Source organism: Perognathus longimembris, chromosome 8 (genome assembly GCF_023159225.1).
Source record: "Perognathus longimembris pacificus isolate PPM17 chromosome 8, ASM2315922v1, whole genome shotgun sequence".
NCBI lineage: Eukaryota > Metazoa > Chordata > Mammalia > Rodentia > Heteromyidae > Perognathus > Perognathus longimembris.
The window spans coordinates 10,820,021-10,839,445 of NC_063168.1; the positions used below are offsets into that span (position 1 = coordinate 10,820,021).

Consider the following 19,425-nt stretch of genomic DNA (forward strand, 5'->3'; position numbering starts at 1 on the left):
AAGTCTTATGGGACTACCATAATACATTTCGTCTATCCTTGGCTGACATGCCAGTACTCCTAGGCTTAAAGTCTGGGCCCCCATGCTCTTGCTTTTTTCTTTTTTGCTCAGTCTTGTGCTCTACCACTTGAGCCATGTTTCTAGTTCTGGATGTTTGCTGGATAACTGGAGATAAAAAGTCTCTCTGATTTTGTCTGTCCAGGTGGAATCTGAATTCCAGGCCTCAGATCTCAGTCTCCTGAGTAGCTAGGATTATAGGTATAAGCCACCAGTACTTAGCTTTTGTTTGGCATTTCTGAAAGCTGGCGAACAAGAGGTGACTGTGTTGGACCCCACCCTTTATCTTTTCTTCACAACCAGGGGAGGTTTGGAAGAGACCCAGGAAGGCATCCTCAACATAGAGCCCTATCCTGATTTGCTGCTCTCAGTGCTCTGCAGGGGTACCCAGCTCTGCTTGGATTGTTCTCTTACCTTCCATGCATCCCAGACTGCAGCCCCTTAGTTCCACTGCAACTGTGTCTCAGGTCATTCTATGATGCATGCTGATCTGCCTGAAACATTGTCGTCTCCAACCTTGCGGGAGTACAAAAAGTTCTCCAAATGACAGCGTTTCTTTGGGAAGGCAAGAAGCACCTTCAGATCTATAGGGGAAGGGAGGGGTGTCACTTCACCAGGCTTTCCTTTGCTACCAGCTTTCTGGCACATTCGAATCCTACATGGATCAGCTGGTCTCTTAGCAAATGCCTGAAAACAGGGGACAGAGAGGTTTAGATAGTCAAGCTGAGCAGTCATGCCTGGGGTGGAGGGTTCTATGATCTGTGCTTGCTGATGAAGGAAAGGTGGTTCCAGGAAGGGGATAAGGCATAGCCACAGGCCAGTGTGTAGGCACTAGTCCCCCCCAGGGGGTTTCTGGGTATTCTCCATCTACTGGCACTTGCTGCAACTGTGTCATCTCTTGTTCCCATGGCTATGTGATCGCTCCCCTTATTGGTCTTTGTCTCTTCTCAGTCTCTCACCCCATACCCTGTCCTTTGTCTCTGGGGCTTCTGTAGGAGTGCTTTGAGTATTCCCTTCATCACTAACAGCCTGTTTCTCAGTCACAGCTCCCCCCTGAAAGCCCCTCTTCGCTCCTCCTCCCTCCTCTTCCTTTCTCCTTCCATCTGGTTCCATTTTATACATTTCTTCTTGGTATTGTCTGATATGCCAAAGAATTTAAGAGGGTTATTCAAAGCTTTATGTGCGCACTATGCTAAATAAATATAGTTGGATTGGGTTATCTTTCTTTTTGTTCTTTGATGGAGCCAGAAACTTAAAACACTTTATACATAACTGAATTTATTCTGATTCAAAATATTTTTATTTCATTAAATAAATAATAGGAGAGGATATTTTTAAACTAACTATGTTGTAAATCCCATTTGGGAAATCTGTGCAGCTATGACCAATAGCATGAAGAAGAGGGAAGAGAAAGAGAGCAGGGTGGGAGGAGAAAGATTAGAGACACACACAGAGCTGAAGATAGAGACAGAGGAGAGACAGACAGACAGAGACAGAGAAAGGAATAGACAGAGGTTTTTTTCATATGATGGTGTTTGAATGAACAATATTCCTTTCTCAGAATCTTTGCTTTTCCTTGATACTAATCATTCCCCTGTTTTCCTTTTTGGTGTGCATGCATGGTGGACTCTGGAAACCTCAGGATGAAGTTTTGACTGTGATCCGTAGAGTGGATGACAACTGGGCCGAAGGCATGCTGGGAGACAAGATTGGGATCTTCCCCCTGCTATATGTGGAGGTGAGCTCATGTATACTCATGTGACTTCTCTGTTGCCATTGAAGCTCTAAGGCAGAATGTGACAGAGCCTCAGATCATATAGCTGCTTGCTGGGGGCTTCCTTCGAATTGCCTTGCTGTTGCAGTAAGTGAAGATTCCCTCCAACAGTTCTGAGTGGTTTCTTCAAGGTCTGAATACAGTCTTTTCACCCTGGGCACCAGGGGCAGGGTCCTTGCAGCCTTCCCCACTCCGACACCAAGCCCAGCACTCATTTCTCTGAGACTCTCCCAAATCCTGCGGCTCTTCTTGTCTCCCAACCCAGAGAAGAGTGCACAATGGAGGCACTAATCATGAGTCACTCAGCAAAGGTGACTAGAGGCTAGTTTTAGATCTTGTCTCTTTGCTGCAATTGGGAAGCACTCAGTTTTGGGTTTAGCTTTAGAAGAGTTGCTGAGCTAAACTTGGAAGGCCTATCCACCATGGGTTGTTCATGTGGGGAATCTTTGTTTCAGTTGTGTACATCCATCATTGGTCAGTGCAAGGTCATGCGTGGTCTATGGGCTGATCGCCTGCCTTCATTCTATAACCACAGAACTTGTCACAGAAGAATCATTTCAGCTAATCCTGAGTGCCAAACACTTCCCAGTGCTTCTTACTCCAATGTTCCCAACAGCTCAATGACTGTCCCTACTTCTCAGATAAGCAGACAGAGACACAATGGGTTCTAGAAAGTTGCCAGGCCACACAGATAACTGTGACAGAGGTGAGTTAGAACATAGACATGAGGCTGTAGACTTAACCCTTAATTCCCATGCCTCACATGGTCTCCTACCAGTGACTTCAACGCTACTCAAATTAATGTGGTATGGGTTACCACATACCACATGCTTGTCCTCCTCTAGCACACAAGGGCTTGAGAGCTGCTACAGAAGCCAGTAGGGAACATTGTTAATGGAATGTAGATGCTAGTACATGTTTGATTTTTAAAAAAGACTACTGAGCAAACTTCTAATGCCTTGGCATGTCATTTAAGGCCCCCTGAAGTATGACCCTAATCTATTTCTCCAGCTTGCTATCTCACCAACTTCTTTCCCTTTCCACAAATATCCTGGGCCATATTTACTTTGAATAAAGTGCTCATGGAATCTTGAGGCCCTCCCAAACTAATGACACACACACACACACACACACACACTGTGTCTAGTACACTTGGAAGATTCACAACGTTCCTAAACATCTCAATAAGTTTCCTTGGGTTTGTGCTTTTATTGCAGCTTGGGGATAGAGTGAGGATTCTCTTTATCCTCCTGTTTGAGATCAGAGGAGATAATGCATGAATAATATGTACAAGGTAGCATAGAAGTAAAACAACAACAACAAAAAAACTCCCAGATAATTTTAGCCAGTGGAATTTTTTTTCTCATAACCAGACAGGGCTTTCCAAAGATATATAAGAAAGCATTTGTAGAGACTTTATTACAATGGCCCCAAGTAAGAAACAGCTTAAATGTTTATCAGCAGTGGAACAGTTCGGTGCAGCATGATATATTCACCCAGTGGGACACCATCCAATGGAAAAATGAACAAAAACCTGTTACATCGAGAAACAAGGGTGAATCTTAAGCCTACCTTACTCTGAATATTTTCAGGAAGTTTAAAAGCAGGAAAACCTCATCTGTGGTAGTAGAAACCAGATGTGGGGTCACTTTGGGGATTCTGACAGTACCAGAGAAGTCCTAGGGTACAAAAAGACCCCACATCTTGGATTTAGCTGTGTGACCCACATGTTGCAGTTTTAAAATGGTGTGCACCGTCGGTTCGTGTGCTTTTCTTCTAAGCGAAGAATCTTACAGGGATTCTGATGGTAAATGTAGCGCCTCTTCTGTGTTGGGCCCTATCAGCTCTCCTTTCTCTGAGAGGGCCTCACAGACATGTCAAGGATTCTGAGGCCTGGGACTTGGGCCTGAAACCCATTCCCTAGGAACCCTCTCCCCTTGCCATCTGAGCCCAATCATGACAGGCCTTCCCTCTGCACCTGGACACAGCCTCTTCCCACTAGCCTACATTCCCCAGATATAAGGCCACGATGGCTCTGAGGCTCAGTGACCAGCTTGCCTCCAAAGGAGTATAGGCAGCTCTTTGCCTGAAGTCTCCTGAACAGAGGCCCTGTGGCTGTGCCCAGCACCGGCATGTCATCCGTCACTCTCGGACCTTAGTTATGAAATGGGCTGTACTAAAGATAGGGATCCCCCAGTGGGTGTTTCTTGAGACCTTTGCTGTTGGTATATCCATCCCCTCCTGGCATGCTGAAGTGCAGAGCAAAGTCTTGCTGTGGTGCCCACCCCCCACCTACCCTCTTAGGATGTGGATTCTAGTGGATCTGAAAGTCAAAACTGTAACTCAGACAGTCTTCCCTCTGGAAGGCCCAGGAGGCTTGTCTCTATCTCTTGGTCTGTGAGTCAGATGAGTATGTCAGGAATGAGGCTGGGGCTCTGTTCTGGGCTGCAGCGCTGGCAGAGGGCACAGTGTGGAGAGTTGTGTCCCACTAGTCAGGAAAGAATGTGACCCAGATGCGCTGGCCTTGTAGCAGAGACATGTCTTTAATCCGGTGTGCACATACGTGGACACGCAGGCCATTTCAGCTGGGACCTGAGGCATGGTGCGCGAGTGCCAGGTTTGTGGGCACGGATGAAACCTATGAAAGCTGACCTCGCCCTTCTATAGTGTGATGTTAGACCCACTGTGGGCCTCAAATGGATCAGAACGTGCACTGCAACAGGAACACTTCGCCTCTGAGTGTACACAAGGAAACAACAAAACACAGTTGCAAACAAGACTGGAGAAGCCTGACCTGTGCTGCTGCCGCAGCTCTCTGAAAAGGCAGGCCCTTTCTCTAGCAATAGCTGCAGTTCCTGGTGCCCTAGAGAAACCGTCTTCTTGCCACCCTCTCTGCAGCTGCCCCGTACCAGCTGCCAAGATACACACACCATCGCCTGAGCCACTGGTCCCAGCCTGTCTGTGTCTACACTGTGCTCACCCAAGCCTCTTTCCACACCCATGTGCTGCCCTGGCCTCAGCTCTACTCCTGGCACTGTTTCTTTGTTTTCCTCTTCTGTGGGTTTGGGGAACGGTCACCCTCCGGTGGCCATCCCCATGCTGAGATCAAGGACACCTGTCTAACCGTCATATGACAATTGGGCAGCATTCGCTGGCCGGGGAACTGAGCTGATCCTGCCATGGTGGCCTGTTGGAAGGCAGAGGGGAGCCTGGGGCCTCACACTCAGGAACTCTGTGCCAGTGAACAGGACTGGAATTGACCCCAAATACTCCACAAGCCGTTCTTCTGTGTCTGCAATCTTTGAGAGGCCACCATGATTTGCCCTCATTTTGGCTTTCAGAAAGCACCTGTTCTAATGTTAGTGAGAATGACCGAGCCTCAGAAATGCCCCTTCCTCTCTGGAAGGACATCAGTGGTGGTGTGAATGTACCAGAAGATAGCCCATGAAGGGCTGTGCCTGGTACCGTGAGTGCCCAGCTGAGACCCCAGCCAGCCCCGTCTCTCTCCAGGGACTCCAAGGCAGCATGCTCGGGGCCTCCTGTCAGTTCAGCTCTAAGCAAGTCACGACAACAAGGCTCCCAGGCAATGGGGGTCCACTGGAAGGGCCATGGGCCAGCCATGGAGCAGTCATGGTAGATCCAGCTGATCCACCTCACCTGTACATTCAGTGTCTGGCCCGTAGCCAGCCTCTTCAGCTTCATGAAGTACAGAGAGACAAAGAGACATGTCCTCCGGAGGATGGAGGGTCAGGGTCTCTGGGTGTGTCGTGACTGTTGTATTCTGAATGATGGGAGAGGAGGAAAGGAAGAGTTGATCCAGGAAGTGGGAAGAGGGATATTTTCATCCCAGGCTTCATGGGAACATGTGGAGGCAGGCAGAGAACTACAAGCTTCTTAGTCTTTCACTTAAGTGGTTAGTTAGCAAACCCTGTGTGGTGTGCAGGCAACTCTTGGTGTTATTTATAGATTCCAGGAAAATTAATGGTGGCAAAACTACAATCTTAATTGAGCTACCAAATAAATACGATGCCTCCTGCAAAGTAGACGCTACTAATGACAACTATTTCTCAGCTCCAGAGTGGCAGTGTGCACTGTGAGCTTGCCCGGGCCTCCATCAGCTGCGGGCCAGGCTCAGGTTATCCTGCTGTGTGGCAGGCTCTTCGTTTTCTATAAAGAGGGAATATTAGTTTGAACCTCTGCCTCCAAAGGCGGTATTGGCACTAACTTACAGACACTACTGGCAGTTCTATTGGGAAAAACAGAACTCTGCGGGTGTTATTTGTGTTGCAAAGCCATGGCCTCTTCCAGTGGCTGCATGCCTTATCACACAGAGCTTACCGTTTCCTCCACTGTCTTGCTGATTTCCAGCCCCTTGACTGAAGCAAGATGTTTTCAGGGATGAAGGTAGGAAAGAGTGTGTATGAGTTAAGGTTCTCCTGAGACATAAAATCAATAGAATACATAAATAAGTTGAATAAGATAAATAGATTCGTAGAATAAATAGGACACATACATGAAATGGAGCAAGGTGTGGTGGCAGATGCCTGTGGTCTCAGCACTCTGGAGGTGAATCCTAAATTCGAGTCTACCTGGCATACATATCAAGAAAAAGGAAGACATATGAAAGGGGTTTCATCAAGGGAATTGGCTTGTGCAATTATGGAGTTGGAGAAGTACCACAACAGACTGTCTGCAATCTGGTGCCCCTGCGATGCTGGTCCTGCGGCTCAGTCTAAATCCAAAGCCCTCAGAGACAGGCTCTTAATCTGAAGCAGAATGCCTAAGAACTAGGAGTAAAGGGGAGGGTTGCCAGTGTAAAACCTGGAGACCTGAGGCCAGGGAAGCTGGAGTTCCTATGTCTGAGGACTAGAGGAGAGTCCCAGCTCTAGGAGAGAGGAAGAGAGAGAGTGGACCAGGGGTAAGAGACCATGGAAAGAGAGAGAGGAAGAGAATAATTAAATCTGTCTACTTTTTTGTAATCTTCAGCCACGTCTGATTGGATGATACCATCACAGGATGCAGGTGAAGGTATAGTGATGTTTCCCTCTAAAAGTAGGGACTCCTCACTTAGGGTCCTTTTGACTTCATTCGCAGAACAAGAATATCTGGACAAGTCCTGATGATAAGAAAACTTGGCAGAGTTTTATTGAGTAAGCAAGTAAGCAGGCAAGCAGACAATCTGACAAAAAGCAAACAGACAAATAGAAAGGGCACACTGGAGCAGAGTATGGGTGTTCTCCAAGAGAGACAAAGAGACACACAGCTCCTTGGGCTGTTAGGGGTATTTATATGGTAAAGGCAGGGGAGTCTGACTTTCAAGTTATGCAAAGATAAATGTTCTATCTTTGCTCTAATCACTCCTGGGGTTACACTTTCTGAGTTTCTGGTTCCAGGGAGGCTCTTATCGCCAATAAACTCAAGAAAGCCAGAAGTAGCCTTGTGGCTCAAGTGGTAGAGTGATAGCCTTGAGCAGAAAGGGGCTCAGGGACTGGGCCCAGATTCAGAGTTTAAGTCCCAAGACTGCCCCCCCCCCACCACAAAGGAACAAAAGGGATGGCCCTCAGGGATTTCTGTGAGAGAACTCTGGGGGCAGATGTGATTGTAGACTGCTTTTCATCTTACTTTTCTAGGTGCATGTCCCCATCCTTCATGTTTCACAGCCTGTGGTGGGACCCTGTCATCTGGGTTTAGGTGTTGATCCTGGCATTTCTGCCTAATTGTGGAGCATGATGATGGGATATTTGACAGCCCTCCTGCCAATGCCAAAGACATCGTATGAGCCCAGAAAAGACAGGGCTTGGCAGGCTGTCCAGGCTTCTCCTGTTGGTTGTTGGGCTGTCTATACCTCATCTAAGTAGTCTGGGAGCAAGCTGAGGCTTGTCAGGGGACAACAGCAGTGCATTGTGACACCACCAACAACCTATGGAATTGATGACATAATGGAATGGTGAAGGAGCAAGACTTCCCTCTCATTTGTTTCATCAGCTGTAGTCTGGGTCTGCCCATTTTCCACCTAGGATCTGATCTGCAAGACATGATCCATGCCTGAACCTATTGTTTTGAGGTTTTTTTTTAAATCCCCAACCAAAAATTGCTACCATCTCATCTTGATTTCTCTTTTTATTATCTATTTCTTTTTTTTTCTCAAATTTTTATTATCAAACTTATGTACAGAGAGGTTACAGTATCATACGTTGGGCATTGGATACATTTCTTGTACTGTTTGTTGCCTTGTCCCTCATGCTTATTATCTATTTCTTAAGTACTGATGAAATGAGCATTTTATAATAGCATCTTATATTCCATTATTGTTGGGTGGGCTATTCTTTTCAGATTTGATACTCTTGTTTTGTGGGATACACACACACACACACACACACACACACACACACATATTCCTTTGAAGCCAGACCTGTAATACACATATAGTATATATTACATATGTATATATAACATATACATATATAAAAATGTTATGTATTATATGTATATGTAAGCTTCCTTGAAGCCAGACCTGTAATACACAATTATTTTCTCTTTTCCTTGCATAATCTTGGCATAGAGTTTTGCACATATTGACAGTATTTGTGCTGGGTTGTGGGCCAATGTTTTACGGAGCTATCTCATCAACCGTTTCCGAACAGGTTTTAGCTGGGACACTTTCCATGGGCTCTTGGAAGTCCATAGTAGAATTGAACGCACCCTTTGTCCTCAGCCGCACCCCCCCCCCCCCCCGCCCAGCCTCCCAAGAGCTTCTGTGGGCACAGTGAGTAGCTCTCACTGCAGCCTCATGCCGACACAGACCTCCCTTAACATTGGAAAGCCAAGGAGCAAATGGAGCTTGGAGCCACTTTGCACAAGGGCAGACATGGCATATTGTAAATTCTTTCAGGAAATTTGAAGCTGGTCAGCTAGGCACTCATCTAGAACTCTGTGAGACCCTAACAAGACAGGCACTGGTCCTCAGCATGTGGCAGGTATGCTCAGCCTTGGCCAGAGAGAAAACACGTGCAATGAGAGACCAGCACTTTTGGTTTCTGTGTCCTGATTATTTTGATCATTGGAAGAATGACTCAGAAGAAGGGCTTGAGAACCATGCTGGCTAGAAGTGACAGTTGTAAGGCATAGTGGTATATAGAAAAGCATGCCTTTCCTGCCCGCAGAGTGTTGGCTAGTTTGTAATTCTGTGCTTCCTGAGTGCAGGGCATGTTTTAGATCTGAATGAAAACGAGAAAGGGCTTATGTGAGTTGCATCTTAAAGAGACTAAAGGTGCTGAGAACACTGGCCTAGGGGCAGCTGAGCATGCAGGATACCTGTGGGAAATACACATGTGCCTACGTGTGTTTGATTGCCAGTACCTCAGGCTCTAGCTCTTTTACTGCCTTCCTATGATATGTCACTCACAGGGATAATAACCCAGCAAGCCAAGCAAGTGAATGATGTGATTACTTTTTCACCTGACTGGAGCTCCCTTAAGTGACTCCTTTCTGACCTCATTACACCTCTGCCCTCACCCATCATCCACACATTTCCACTCAGCACGCAGGTTATTCTGAGCTACCTGATCTTGTTTGCCTCACCTTCCTCTATGGCTACAGATGTGGTACCTCAACTCAGTTTCCCTTTGGTGATCTTTTTATTTTGACCTTTCCTGTCTGAGGAGTCCAGAATGGGGGCACACAGACTTTAGTGAGCCTCATAGTTCCTGAAAAATCTCTGGTCTCAGCCCTGAGAACACAGGGCAGCGGAGTCTGATGGTTCACATAGCACACCTAATCGATGCTTGTCTAGCTCCAGAACATCATCACTACCCTCTGGCCCCAAGCCCAGAAACCTTCCTCAGAGCTCATCCTTCTGATTGTTAAAGGCATATTTAGCATGTGCCTTTCCAGTTTACAGCCATGCTCCTTGACCACAAGACATTAAAACTTCCCCCTTATTAATTCCTAACCACCCACTTTGTCCCAGCTCCTCTCTTCTTACATTATGCGGGGCATCCAAGGTCCTCTCTGAGGCCTTCCTGTGAATGCCAGGCCATGCCATATCTGCAGATGCTCTCCATCTGCCATCTCATCTTAGAACAACCTTGTAGGTAGGGGATGTGCTCCTGTATTCTCCTCAGCTGGTAAGAGTTCCTGCCAGAACCTAAGTCAGACACCTGTTCATCCCTGCTGTCAAAGGTCGTTGTGGGATCCAGTTGGCTTGCCACATCCTCTGTCTTCTGGGTGGGACTCATGCTTTAACCACTTCTTAAGTCTCTACTGCCTTCTTCCAAGAGCCTTTAGAACTCTATGCTGAGAGTTCCCCCACCCCCCGACTCAACCACGATCTTATTCTATATGTCTACATATTCGACCTGTTTTCTTTCTAAGACTGACTTCTTTCACTCAACATCAGGAGGCGACGGTGGAGAAAATGGCTGTAAGTGCCTCTACGGTTACAGCAGAGTAACTCCCTCAGTTGAGGTGAGAAATGCTGTTCTTGTTGAGGACTGGCGTGTTTGATTTTGTAGCTGGAAACCAACAAATCCATCTGGACTTGCTTTGCGATTTGAAGGAGGGGTCTCCAGACAGCTTTGTCCCAGAGCAGATCCAGCCTTTCTCAGGAGATGTAACCTGCTGCTCAGGGTTCTTGCCTCCCCATTAGTTCTAATGCTTGGCAAGAGACTTGTCTACAATGAACACTCAGGACCCGTTGGGGTCATCTTTCTCAGCTTTTAGGGCCTGCTTTGTTTCCTTTTATTAACATTTGCTGTTTAGAATGGATTTTATGCAAATTGCTGGTAGCCTGGACACTTTTTAAAACTTAGCTGAAATGTTCAGCCGTGTGTGTATTTTGGGGAGATTTTCTATAGCTCTTTAATTCAACCAGTTATTGCAAAATGAGAAAAGCCAGCTAATTCTGTCTTCTTATTTCTGCCCAGCCCACTCAGAGGAACTTAAAACTGCTCTGTAGATTTTTGGCTTTCAAATTCTTCAAAGTGAGAGCAATTAAGAGCTCTCTTTAGAAGTTATCAGGAACTGTCTTTGCATCAAGAAGCAAAAGCCACTGGCTGATTTATTATCACGTTTCTACATGTCTTGTTTTCAGTGATTTTTCCTTCTTACCTCCTATTCATAGACTCCTATTGGTACCTGCACAGCTCTTTCAGGAAGCCATTGGAATAAGAGTTTAGAAGCTTCCTGGTTACCACAAACTCACATTACTTGATCTCAAAGAGAACATTTGTCCTCCTGATTTCATTTTTGTGAAACTCAAGAAATCGACTTGCTTTTACAAACCCTGAGACAGTCATCAGCCGGGAGGTTGGCTGACTAGGTCTGCCCTAGGTTTCTCTTGGATTTTTTAGACTCTGAAAGAGCAAGTTTCCTCTGCAATTGAATACACTGTACACTGCCTACTTTGCCCAACCAGGAAGTAATTTCATTCATTTCACAAGTACCTGCCAGGTGCCAAGCCCTAGAAATGAGTGACTTGCCAACAACACAGAAGATAACTGTTTTGAAATCCACATTCTGGTGAAAGGGGATAAATAGTAAAGAAAAGAAATGAATTCTAGAAGGTATGATGTTCTGCTTGAAGAAGAATAAAGCTAGGGATAGGTTGTGAGGTGCCTGTGAAGAGGGACAGTTTCCTGTAGTTTGTTTCCTGCAGAACTGCAATCAGTTCTAACCCCGAGCTTGGAAACTGCCTTTGAACGGGTAGGAGGTGAGGAGGAAGGGCAAGGCCTCTGAGGTAGGACAGAGGTTGGGATGGCAGGCACACTGCCTGAAAGTTAGGGCAGTGTCAAAGACAGTGGGAGGCAGACTTCAAGGGTCTCAAGGCTGGCTCTCTTTGATGACCTAGTGCTTGTGTTAGGTTTGCCTCTCTGGTCTCCTTCCCATCCACTTTCCCTCTCAGTACCTTGACCTTTTATCATCCCTCTTCAGATTCCTTTTGAGCTCACCTGTGCTTATGCCTAAGTGAGCTTTGATTGTATAAAGTGAATATGGAAAGAACTTCTCAACTAAAAGGTTTTCTAAAAAAAATTTAATGTTATTGAAGAGGTAATATACAGAGGGGTTTACAATTACATAAGTCATATAATGAGTACGTTTCCCTTCATATAGTATCTTCTGTTCCCTCGTTCCTTCCCAGCCCCTCTCTCCCATCTCCAGACCCACAAGTTGTATTGTGCCCTTTCATCAATGTCTGATGAGCTCCACTGCTGCACTTTTCCACCCTTTTTTTGTATCCTCCGCCCCACCTTCCCAAAGACATGCACTTTAATACACCATGGTAAAGAAGACAGGATCATCAAAAAATAAATAGAAGTCTCTTGTTTCCATATCTTGGAGTTTCTTTTGATATGTATGATATGTATATTATTTTATATAAATATGAAGAGGCACTTAGGCATTGCACCTTTGTTTTTCTCCTAAGAGTATCCTCTTTTGGTCTCACTGTGTCTGAATATCTAGAATCCTGTATAATTTATCATATCCCAGTGTATTTTAGATCTAATATCTGCCCATAAGAGAGAACATGTACTGTTTGTCTCTCCAAACTTGGCTTATCTCACTTAACATAATTTGTTCTAGTTCCATTTCCCTGCAAATGACATCATTTTATTCTTTCCAGTGGCTATGTAAATTTCCATTGTGTATAGGTACCACATTTTTGGACCACTCATCTATTCTGGGGCATCTGGGTTGTTTCCATATCTTGTCTGTTGTGAATAATGCAGCAATGAACATGGGTGTGCAGGTGTCTTGATCATATCCTGGCTCATGTTGCTCAGAGTAGATGCCTAGGAGTGGTATGGCTACGTCATAGGGAAGGTTTATGGGGTCCGTGGTAGGGGATGGTAGCCCAGCTCATAGGTTCCCAGCCGTCTCACACCTCCTCATGGTCCATTCTCACACATCAACAGGACCCTCTGTACAGAGGTAATTCTGGTACCTCAGTCCTGAAGAAAGCCTCCAGTTAGGCTGATTGCTTGTAGATATGCAGTTCCCCACGGAGCTCCCCACGGAGTTCACTCAGCCTGGCCTGCATGCCTGGCCCTGATCACTGCCCTGCCACATGGTCCTTCTGGTTTTTCTCTTCCTTTGACCGGCCAGAACCCCCACAGCTTTACTTTGTAGGCACTTCAACAGAGGGCTCCCTAAGGGTTCCTTTCCGTTCTGTCTCTCACCAGTCTCTGGGTGCATTGTTTTATGGCCCCATGCTTCAGTTTCTTCATCTTGAAGTGGAGATAACTTAAAATCAGTGTCGTGAATGAAGGGTATTGACAGCAGCTGGCACAGTGAGAACTGTGTGCTGGAAAGTACTCCCCTAGCTGCCATTGCTGGGGTTTGGTGAAAACCCCAACATTCTCTCATTTTCTTGTGTCATTCTGCAAAGAGCAGCAAGAAACACTCAAGTCTCATTGCAAAATTGCACATTAATGTTTCTTAGTAGCTTTCAAAATTATTGTTAGCATACATTGATTGCATAAAATACTTTTACTATAACATTTTCATGTCTGCGTTTTATGTGCTTTGATCATATTTTTCTTCCATTGCCCTCTCTCTATTCTCCCTCTATCTCCTTCAGCTTTTCTAATAGTTATCCTTTTAATTTCATGTTTGAGATTTATCTTAAAGTTAGACACAGGTGGCTCACACCTGTAATCCTAGCTGTTAGGAGGCTGAGATCTGATGATCACAGTTGGAGGCCAGCCTGGGCAGGAAAGTCTGTGAAACTTATCTGTGAGTCAAGTAGTAGAGCAATGACCTTTAGTGAAAAGCTAAGGGATTGTGTCCAGGACCTGAGTTCAAATCCTAGTACCAGCACCCCCCCCCCCAGATCTAACTTATAAGAGAAAACATAAAATGCATGTCTTTCTGGCATACTTTGCCTAACATTTTGATATTGGTGGAGGTAGTATAAATTAAAAAAAAGGAACTAGCAAGCCTTTAAAAGAGACTATTTGAAATTTACCTCAGTGCTCCATGATTCCTAAAGAAGAACAATCAGTTAGAGAAAGAGTTTCTAAAAACTGTGGGGATTAGGTAACCTTCGGGATTAGGTAAGCTGGCTGGGCTCGGCCTTTCCTGTGGGAGACCCACCGAGCAGCCCCCACAGGGCTCCTGGATCCGCACTTGAGGGACGGGGCTGACTTGAGCTGCCTCCTGCTGAAAGCGGAAATTCAGCGATGGTGTCACACTGTGTGTCCGAAACAGTGCAATGCATTCACCTGTAATTCTGTCTGCGATTGGCCGGATGGGTGTATCCTTGGAATTCTACTCTGGTTGGTGTCTTTCCCCCTCTTGGAAAGTTACTGGGGTTTGAACTCAAGGCATCACAATGACTAGTCAGGCACTCTACCTCTTGAGCCAGGTCCCCAGTTCCTTGTGCTTTAGTAGTTTTTCAAAAGGCGTTTCACATGAAACCCTGTTTGAACTGCACAGCTATCGTATTTATACTGTTTTACTGTGTATATTTATACTTTATAGATGCAGTCATATTTATAACTGGCTATCTTATTTATACTTCCCTCCTAGCTAGGATGACAGGCACACCCGCATGCACGACTTTCACTGCTTGAGATGGGATCTTCAGAACATTTTTCCAGGCCAGCCTCGACCTTGAATCCTAGCAATCTCCACCTCCCAAAAGCTGGTGTGAAACACTACCCCAGGCCTCCTTCATAAACTGGATTCCGAATTCCTATATTCATCTATCTCTTTTGATCCTGGAGACTGAGCCTAGGGTCCCATGCTTGGTAAGCAATTACTGTACCACAACGATGTCTTCATTTTTGTTTTGTTTTAAAACTGGGTCTTTGCTGATACTTTTGCCCAGATTGGCCTCAAACTTGAGTTTCTCCTGCCTCTCACTCCCAAGTAGCTTGTAGTCAAGTGTGCACCCAGTTCATCTGTTTGTAAATTTGCACATTTGGGGGAAATGTTGTGGGTGATGCTTTTGATTTCTTTTGTAACCCTTCATCGTACCCAATTCTTGAATCTAGCCAAGAACGAGATGTATCTTGGGGAGATGGAGACTGAGGTGTGAGCTCCATGCTGGGTAAGTTTCAGTCAGAACAGGAACTTGAGGTTCTTGTTCCCCAGGTATATACCACAGGGCCCTTTCACCCAAGAGAGAGCCAAAGTTCTCTGGCCACCTCATAGTCTAAACCAGAGCTGGGGAGTTACTGGCTCAGGGCTGGCAGGCTTCTTCCCCAACCACTGCAGATGGGCCTGGGATGTAGATCCCACCACCTGTGAGAGATCTCATAGCAGCTGGAAACACATGGTTTCTGTGATTTGCTTTGAAACATTGCAAGAAAACAGGCAGGGAGATGGGTGTGTCTTCCTCCTTTCACCTGTTACAACAGCTAAAATTCTGTGACCAATGCATGTCACAGCTGTACCTCATAATCAGGTAACTGGTGAGGATGGGACAGGAGGACAGGGTCAGCACTCTGCCTTTCTATGGCAAATGCAGCCGTGAATTGCCCTAAACAAAACCGATATCAGTTGGACCGGCCCTGGGCTGCCTGTTCCTCATGTTCTGCTCTCTGGCCTTCCACTTTCATTCCTGCTTGTTTTAATCTTGGTTCATCCCTTCCGGCCTTCAAGGGTGTGGGGCTGTAATCCTGGCAGGCCTGACAGTTCGTTTTGGAAGCTTCTTAGACAATGACCTAGGGCTCAAAGCCAACAGCTGTGGAAGAAGAAAGCTTGGCTAGATCAGGCCTGAAATGGTCTCATAAAATAGACTTGCTTCCCATAAAAATGGCACCTCCTGCGTAGTGCAAAATCAAACAAAATATGTTATTGCCAGGGCTCCAGAAGTCTGTCCGTGGGCCCATACATAATCTAGATACTCTTTTATTTTTAATGACTTTTTCTAATTATAAAAATAGTACCTGGCTATTGTTCAAAATAGGGAACTTTAGAGAGGTATAAAGAACAACATTAAAATCCCTCATAATCCTACCAGTAAATATGAACATCTGTGTAGGAAAAGAATGAAGTGAAACGTTGTTAGCATATTGTTATATTCCTCTTATTCTTTTCTATGTACAAATTTACATATGTTTGGGACAAAGTGGTGTGCTGTATCAGAGTTTTGATCTTGCCTTTCTCCTGAAATGCTGAGCTTCCCATGAGGTTACTGCAGTAGCTTGAGAAGGCCTCATCCTTATGGCCCCTTCTTTTCAGTATGGTTTTCGGGGATCCTGTCATGACCTTCCAAAAGCTTCTGCTCCATCCAAACCCATAACCCTGACCTCATTTAAGCTCATGATGCTTGGATGTCTTCTCCACATGCTCTAACGGCAGTGCTGCCACAGGGCCTTTGTGCATCCCATTCTCATTGCCTCACATTCCCCCAATGCCAGTGAGGTTGGTACTCCTCTGGCTTCCTACTTAATTGGAAACCTTCCCTTTCTGGCACATTCTCCTCTCATTCATACTCCTCCATTTGCTTTTCACCATCCAATAGACATTACAGAATGAAAGATGTTTGCTTCTTGTCTCAGTGGTTGTGTTTCACTTATGTTTTCTTCCACTGTTGTATTTGTTGTGCCCAGCCAAGTCTCCCGTGTACAATAAGTGCTCAGTATATGTGTGCTCCATAATAAGACCCAGTCCCCTTTCTGAAGTCCCAGTTTCAGATGGTGTGTGGGAAGTCTCTTTTTCCACTGGCCATTCTACGTGAACACACCATTCCCATCCTACTGCGTTGCTGCTACCTGGGCCCAGAATTCCGTGAGAATACCCAAAGCTTTCTTCTCCATCTTCTCAGAAGCTCTTTGACCCTTGTACAAGAAGCCAGCGGAGGCTCTATGTCCATCCTAACTTCACATCAGACCTCCTAGAGACTGTTGAATGTAGATCCTCATGCACCTATTCTACGTACACATGTGTGCACAACACAAAGTTATATGCACACCATACTGTTCCTGTGGTACATCTCCACTGCCTGGAAATAACTTACCAGTTTTGGTCCATTGTAACTTTTGTGAGCATTGAAAGGGGTTATTTTCCCTATGTCACCCAGTCTTAATTGAACAGTTTCCCTTCAGTTTGCCTTAATGAGCTGGTTACATCATGAATATTCTTTCCTTTATGAGCTGTTATTTTTGTGACATCATGGATATTCTTTTGATTTGTGCCAGTCTTGGTGCTTAAACTCAGGGTCTGGGCACTAAGACTAGTATTATACCACTTGAGCCACAACAATACTTCTGGTTTTTTGTTGTGTTTTTTTTTTAGATAATTGATGATAAGAGTCTCACAGGCTTTCCTGTCCTGGTTGGCTTCAAACCACAATCCTCAGCTCTCAGCCTCCTGAGTAGCTAGGATTACAGGTGTAATCTGAGCATCATGAATATTCTTAAGACCCCATGTGATTGTGGCATACACCCCAGGAAAAGCTCTTTTTGTGGAAAGGTACACCTATCACCTGTTACCTGACAGTAGGTGCTCAGTAAGTAGCTGCTGTAAAGATGGCCCTGCATTCATGAAGTCGGAGAGAGTTGCAGCACCAGGAAAAGTGTAGAAGTACTGAGCATAGCACTTAGAATACACTCAATCAACAGCTATTACCACTGCTTTTACTGCAGACACATACAGATGTCTATTGCCTTCATACATCTAATAGGCATTTATTGAGCACAGACTATACACCAGCACTAAGCTCTTTAATTATGTATAAAATGAGATGACCAAGAGATGATGGAGTAGGCTGTAGTTCTTAGAAGTTTAATGTTCATGTCTTTGTCTTATTGACATAGAAGCTGTTCTGAAATGGGGGCTAGGGAAGGAGGCTTTGTCATCTGCGAGCTCCCCAAGTAGATCATTTAAACAAAGAAATGCTGAAGAGGGGCTGGGGATATAGCCTAGTGGCAAGAGTGCCTGCCTTGGATACACGAGGCCCTAGGTTCGATTCCCCAGCACCACATATACAGAAAAAACGGCCAGAAGTGGCGCTGTGGCTCACGTGGCAGAGTGCTAGCCTTGAGCGGGAAGAAGCCAGGGACAGTGCTCAGGCCCTGAGTCCAAGGCCCAGGACTGGCCAAAAAAAAAAAAAAAAAAAAAAAAAGAAATGCTGAAGAACCTAGTTAGGGGGCTGGGAATATGGGATAGTGGCAGTGTTTGCCTCACATACATGAAGCCCTGCGTTCGATTCCTCAGCACCACATATAGAAAAAGCCAGAAGTGGTAGAGTGCTAGCCTTGAGCAAAAAGAAGCCAGGGACAGTGCTCAGGCCCTGAGTTCAAGAAGCCCCAGGATGGCAAAAAAAAAAAAAGAAGAACCTAGTTAGAATGTGAAGTCTACAATAGCAGCACAGTCCAGCAGTGCTCTTGCCTAGTGTTCTATAAAACTGGCCAAGCAGTCACTGTCCCTTGGTCTCATAACAATGCAGGCCTGAGGTGCTGTCCACAGAGCTAGGGAGTGAGTTTCCTGGCCCAGAGGTGCTGCATCTAGAACACAGGCCACCCCACTGAAGAGGAACAAATGGTCTATCCCCTTCCTAGGTGCTGGAGCCTGTGAGTACAAACCATGCCGTAAGCTCTTCCCTCCATGAGGCTCCTCAGCCACTGGCTGGGGAGTGGCGGGGGGGGGGCGGGTAAGTCCCTGATTCCTGCTGCATCTCTATGACCATGTGCAGGTGGGAAGAAAGGGACCGACTGCCTCTGATGGAGGAAATGTCTCTCCCCACTCCTCATGACAATCAACAGCTTTGGGCCTTTTTGTGTCATTTTGGGTGAGGAGTGCGTTTTACATCCTGATCAAGTACTCGTGAAACTAAATGTTTTGTGAAACTACTCTTCTCAACACATGAGGTGCTTTTTCTTTATTTCCTCTTATTCCATTTCATTTTCTAGAACTGCTGGTAGGGCACAATAAACTGAAAATCATTGTTCTGTGGGTAAGGGGAGAAAATATGCGAGTTGCTATTCATACTTATTTAAAGAACAGCTTGTTTCAGGGTCTATTTTGTGTTTTATGATGTAAGTATGTGTTTTGGTGATGCATATTATATATGTGTTATATATGTATCATCTCTATATATTACACTAAATAAAAACAAAACATATGACATGTCTATAATGTGAACAGCACATTGGTATACTTAGAAAATATCTGCACTGACTAGAGACATGGGCTCAGGAGTATTTAATCCTGGGCTGGTGCAGCTGGTAGTGGAGCTACCAACTGCTCACATTGTGCAGGCGTGTCATCTCCTAAGTGACTCTCCTCGTACTTCCCCAGCCTACTGTGACTGATAACACCTAAGGCAGAAGAGGCCTATGGCACTGCTTACTGAAACCCCGTGGTTTCACATGGACAGGGCATATGCACAGCTCCCTCTCTACCGAGAGGCCATCACCCAGGATCAAAGTATCCAGGCTTAGCCAAGGAAAGACCCGTGGATCCTTCCCCGGCGTCTGAGGCCCACCGCCTAGCCAGAGACTTTCCGCAGTGTTTTGGGGGATCCAGGAGGGATACTCTGTACCCTTTGTATATTTCTGCTTGCTGATACATGTCCATTTTGTCTCCTCTGAAATGTTCTCATTCAGGCAAGAGTGCCACAGGGTCTTCAAACTAGTCTGAACCCT

The 19,425-nt window shown here is 45.6% G+C and overlaps 1 protein-coding gene across 3 annotated transcripts in view; it reads left to right on the plus strand.

Annotated features, from left to right (window-relative positions):
* Sh3rf3 (SH3 domain containing ring finger 3) overlaps positions 1-19,425 on the plus strand; it is a 307,314-nt gene that overhangs the window by 206,419 nt on the left and 81,470 nt on the right. For all 3 annotated transcript variants that reach the window (XR_007211826.1, XM_048352504.1, XM_048352505.1), the window contains exon 3: positions 1,700-1,795. Coding sequence is in view for 2 of the 3 variants with exons in the window: in XM_048352504.1 (XP_048208461.1) it covers positions 1,700-1,795 (96 nt within the window). In the remaining variant the exon portion in view is untranslated. The remainder of the gene's footprint in view (positions 1-1,699; positions 1,796-19,425) is intronic.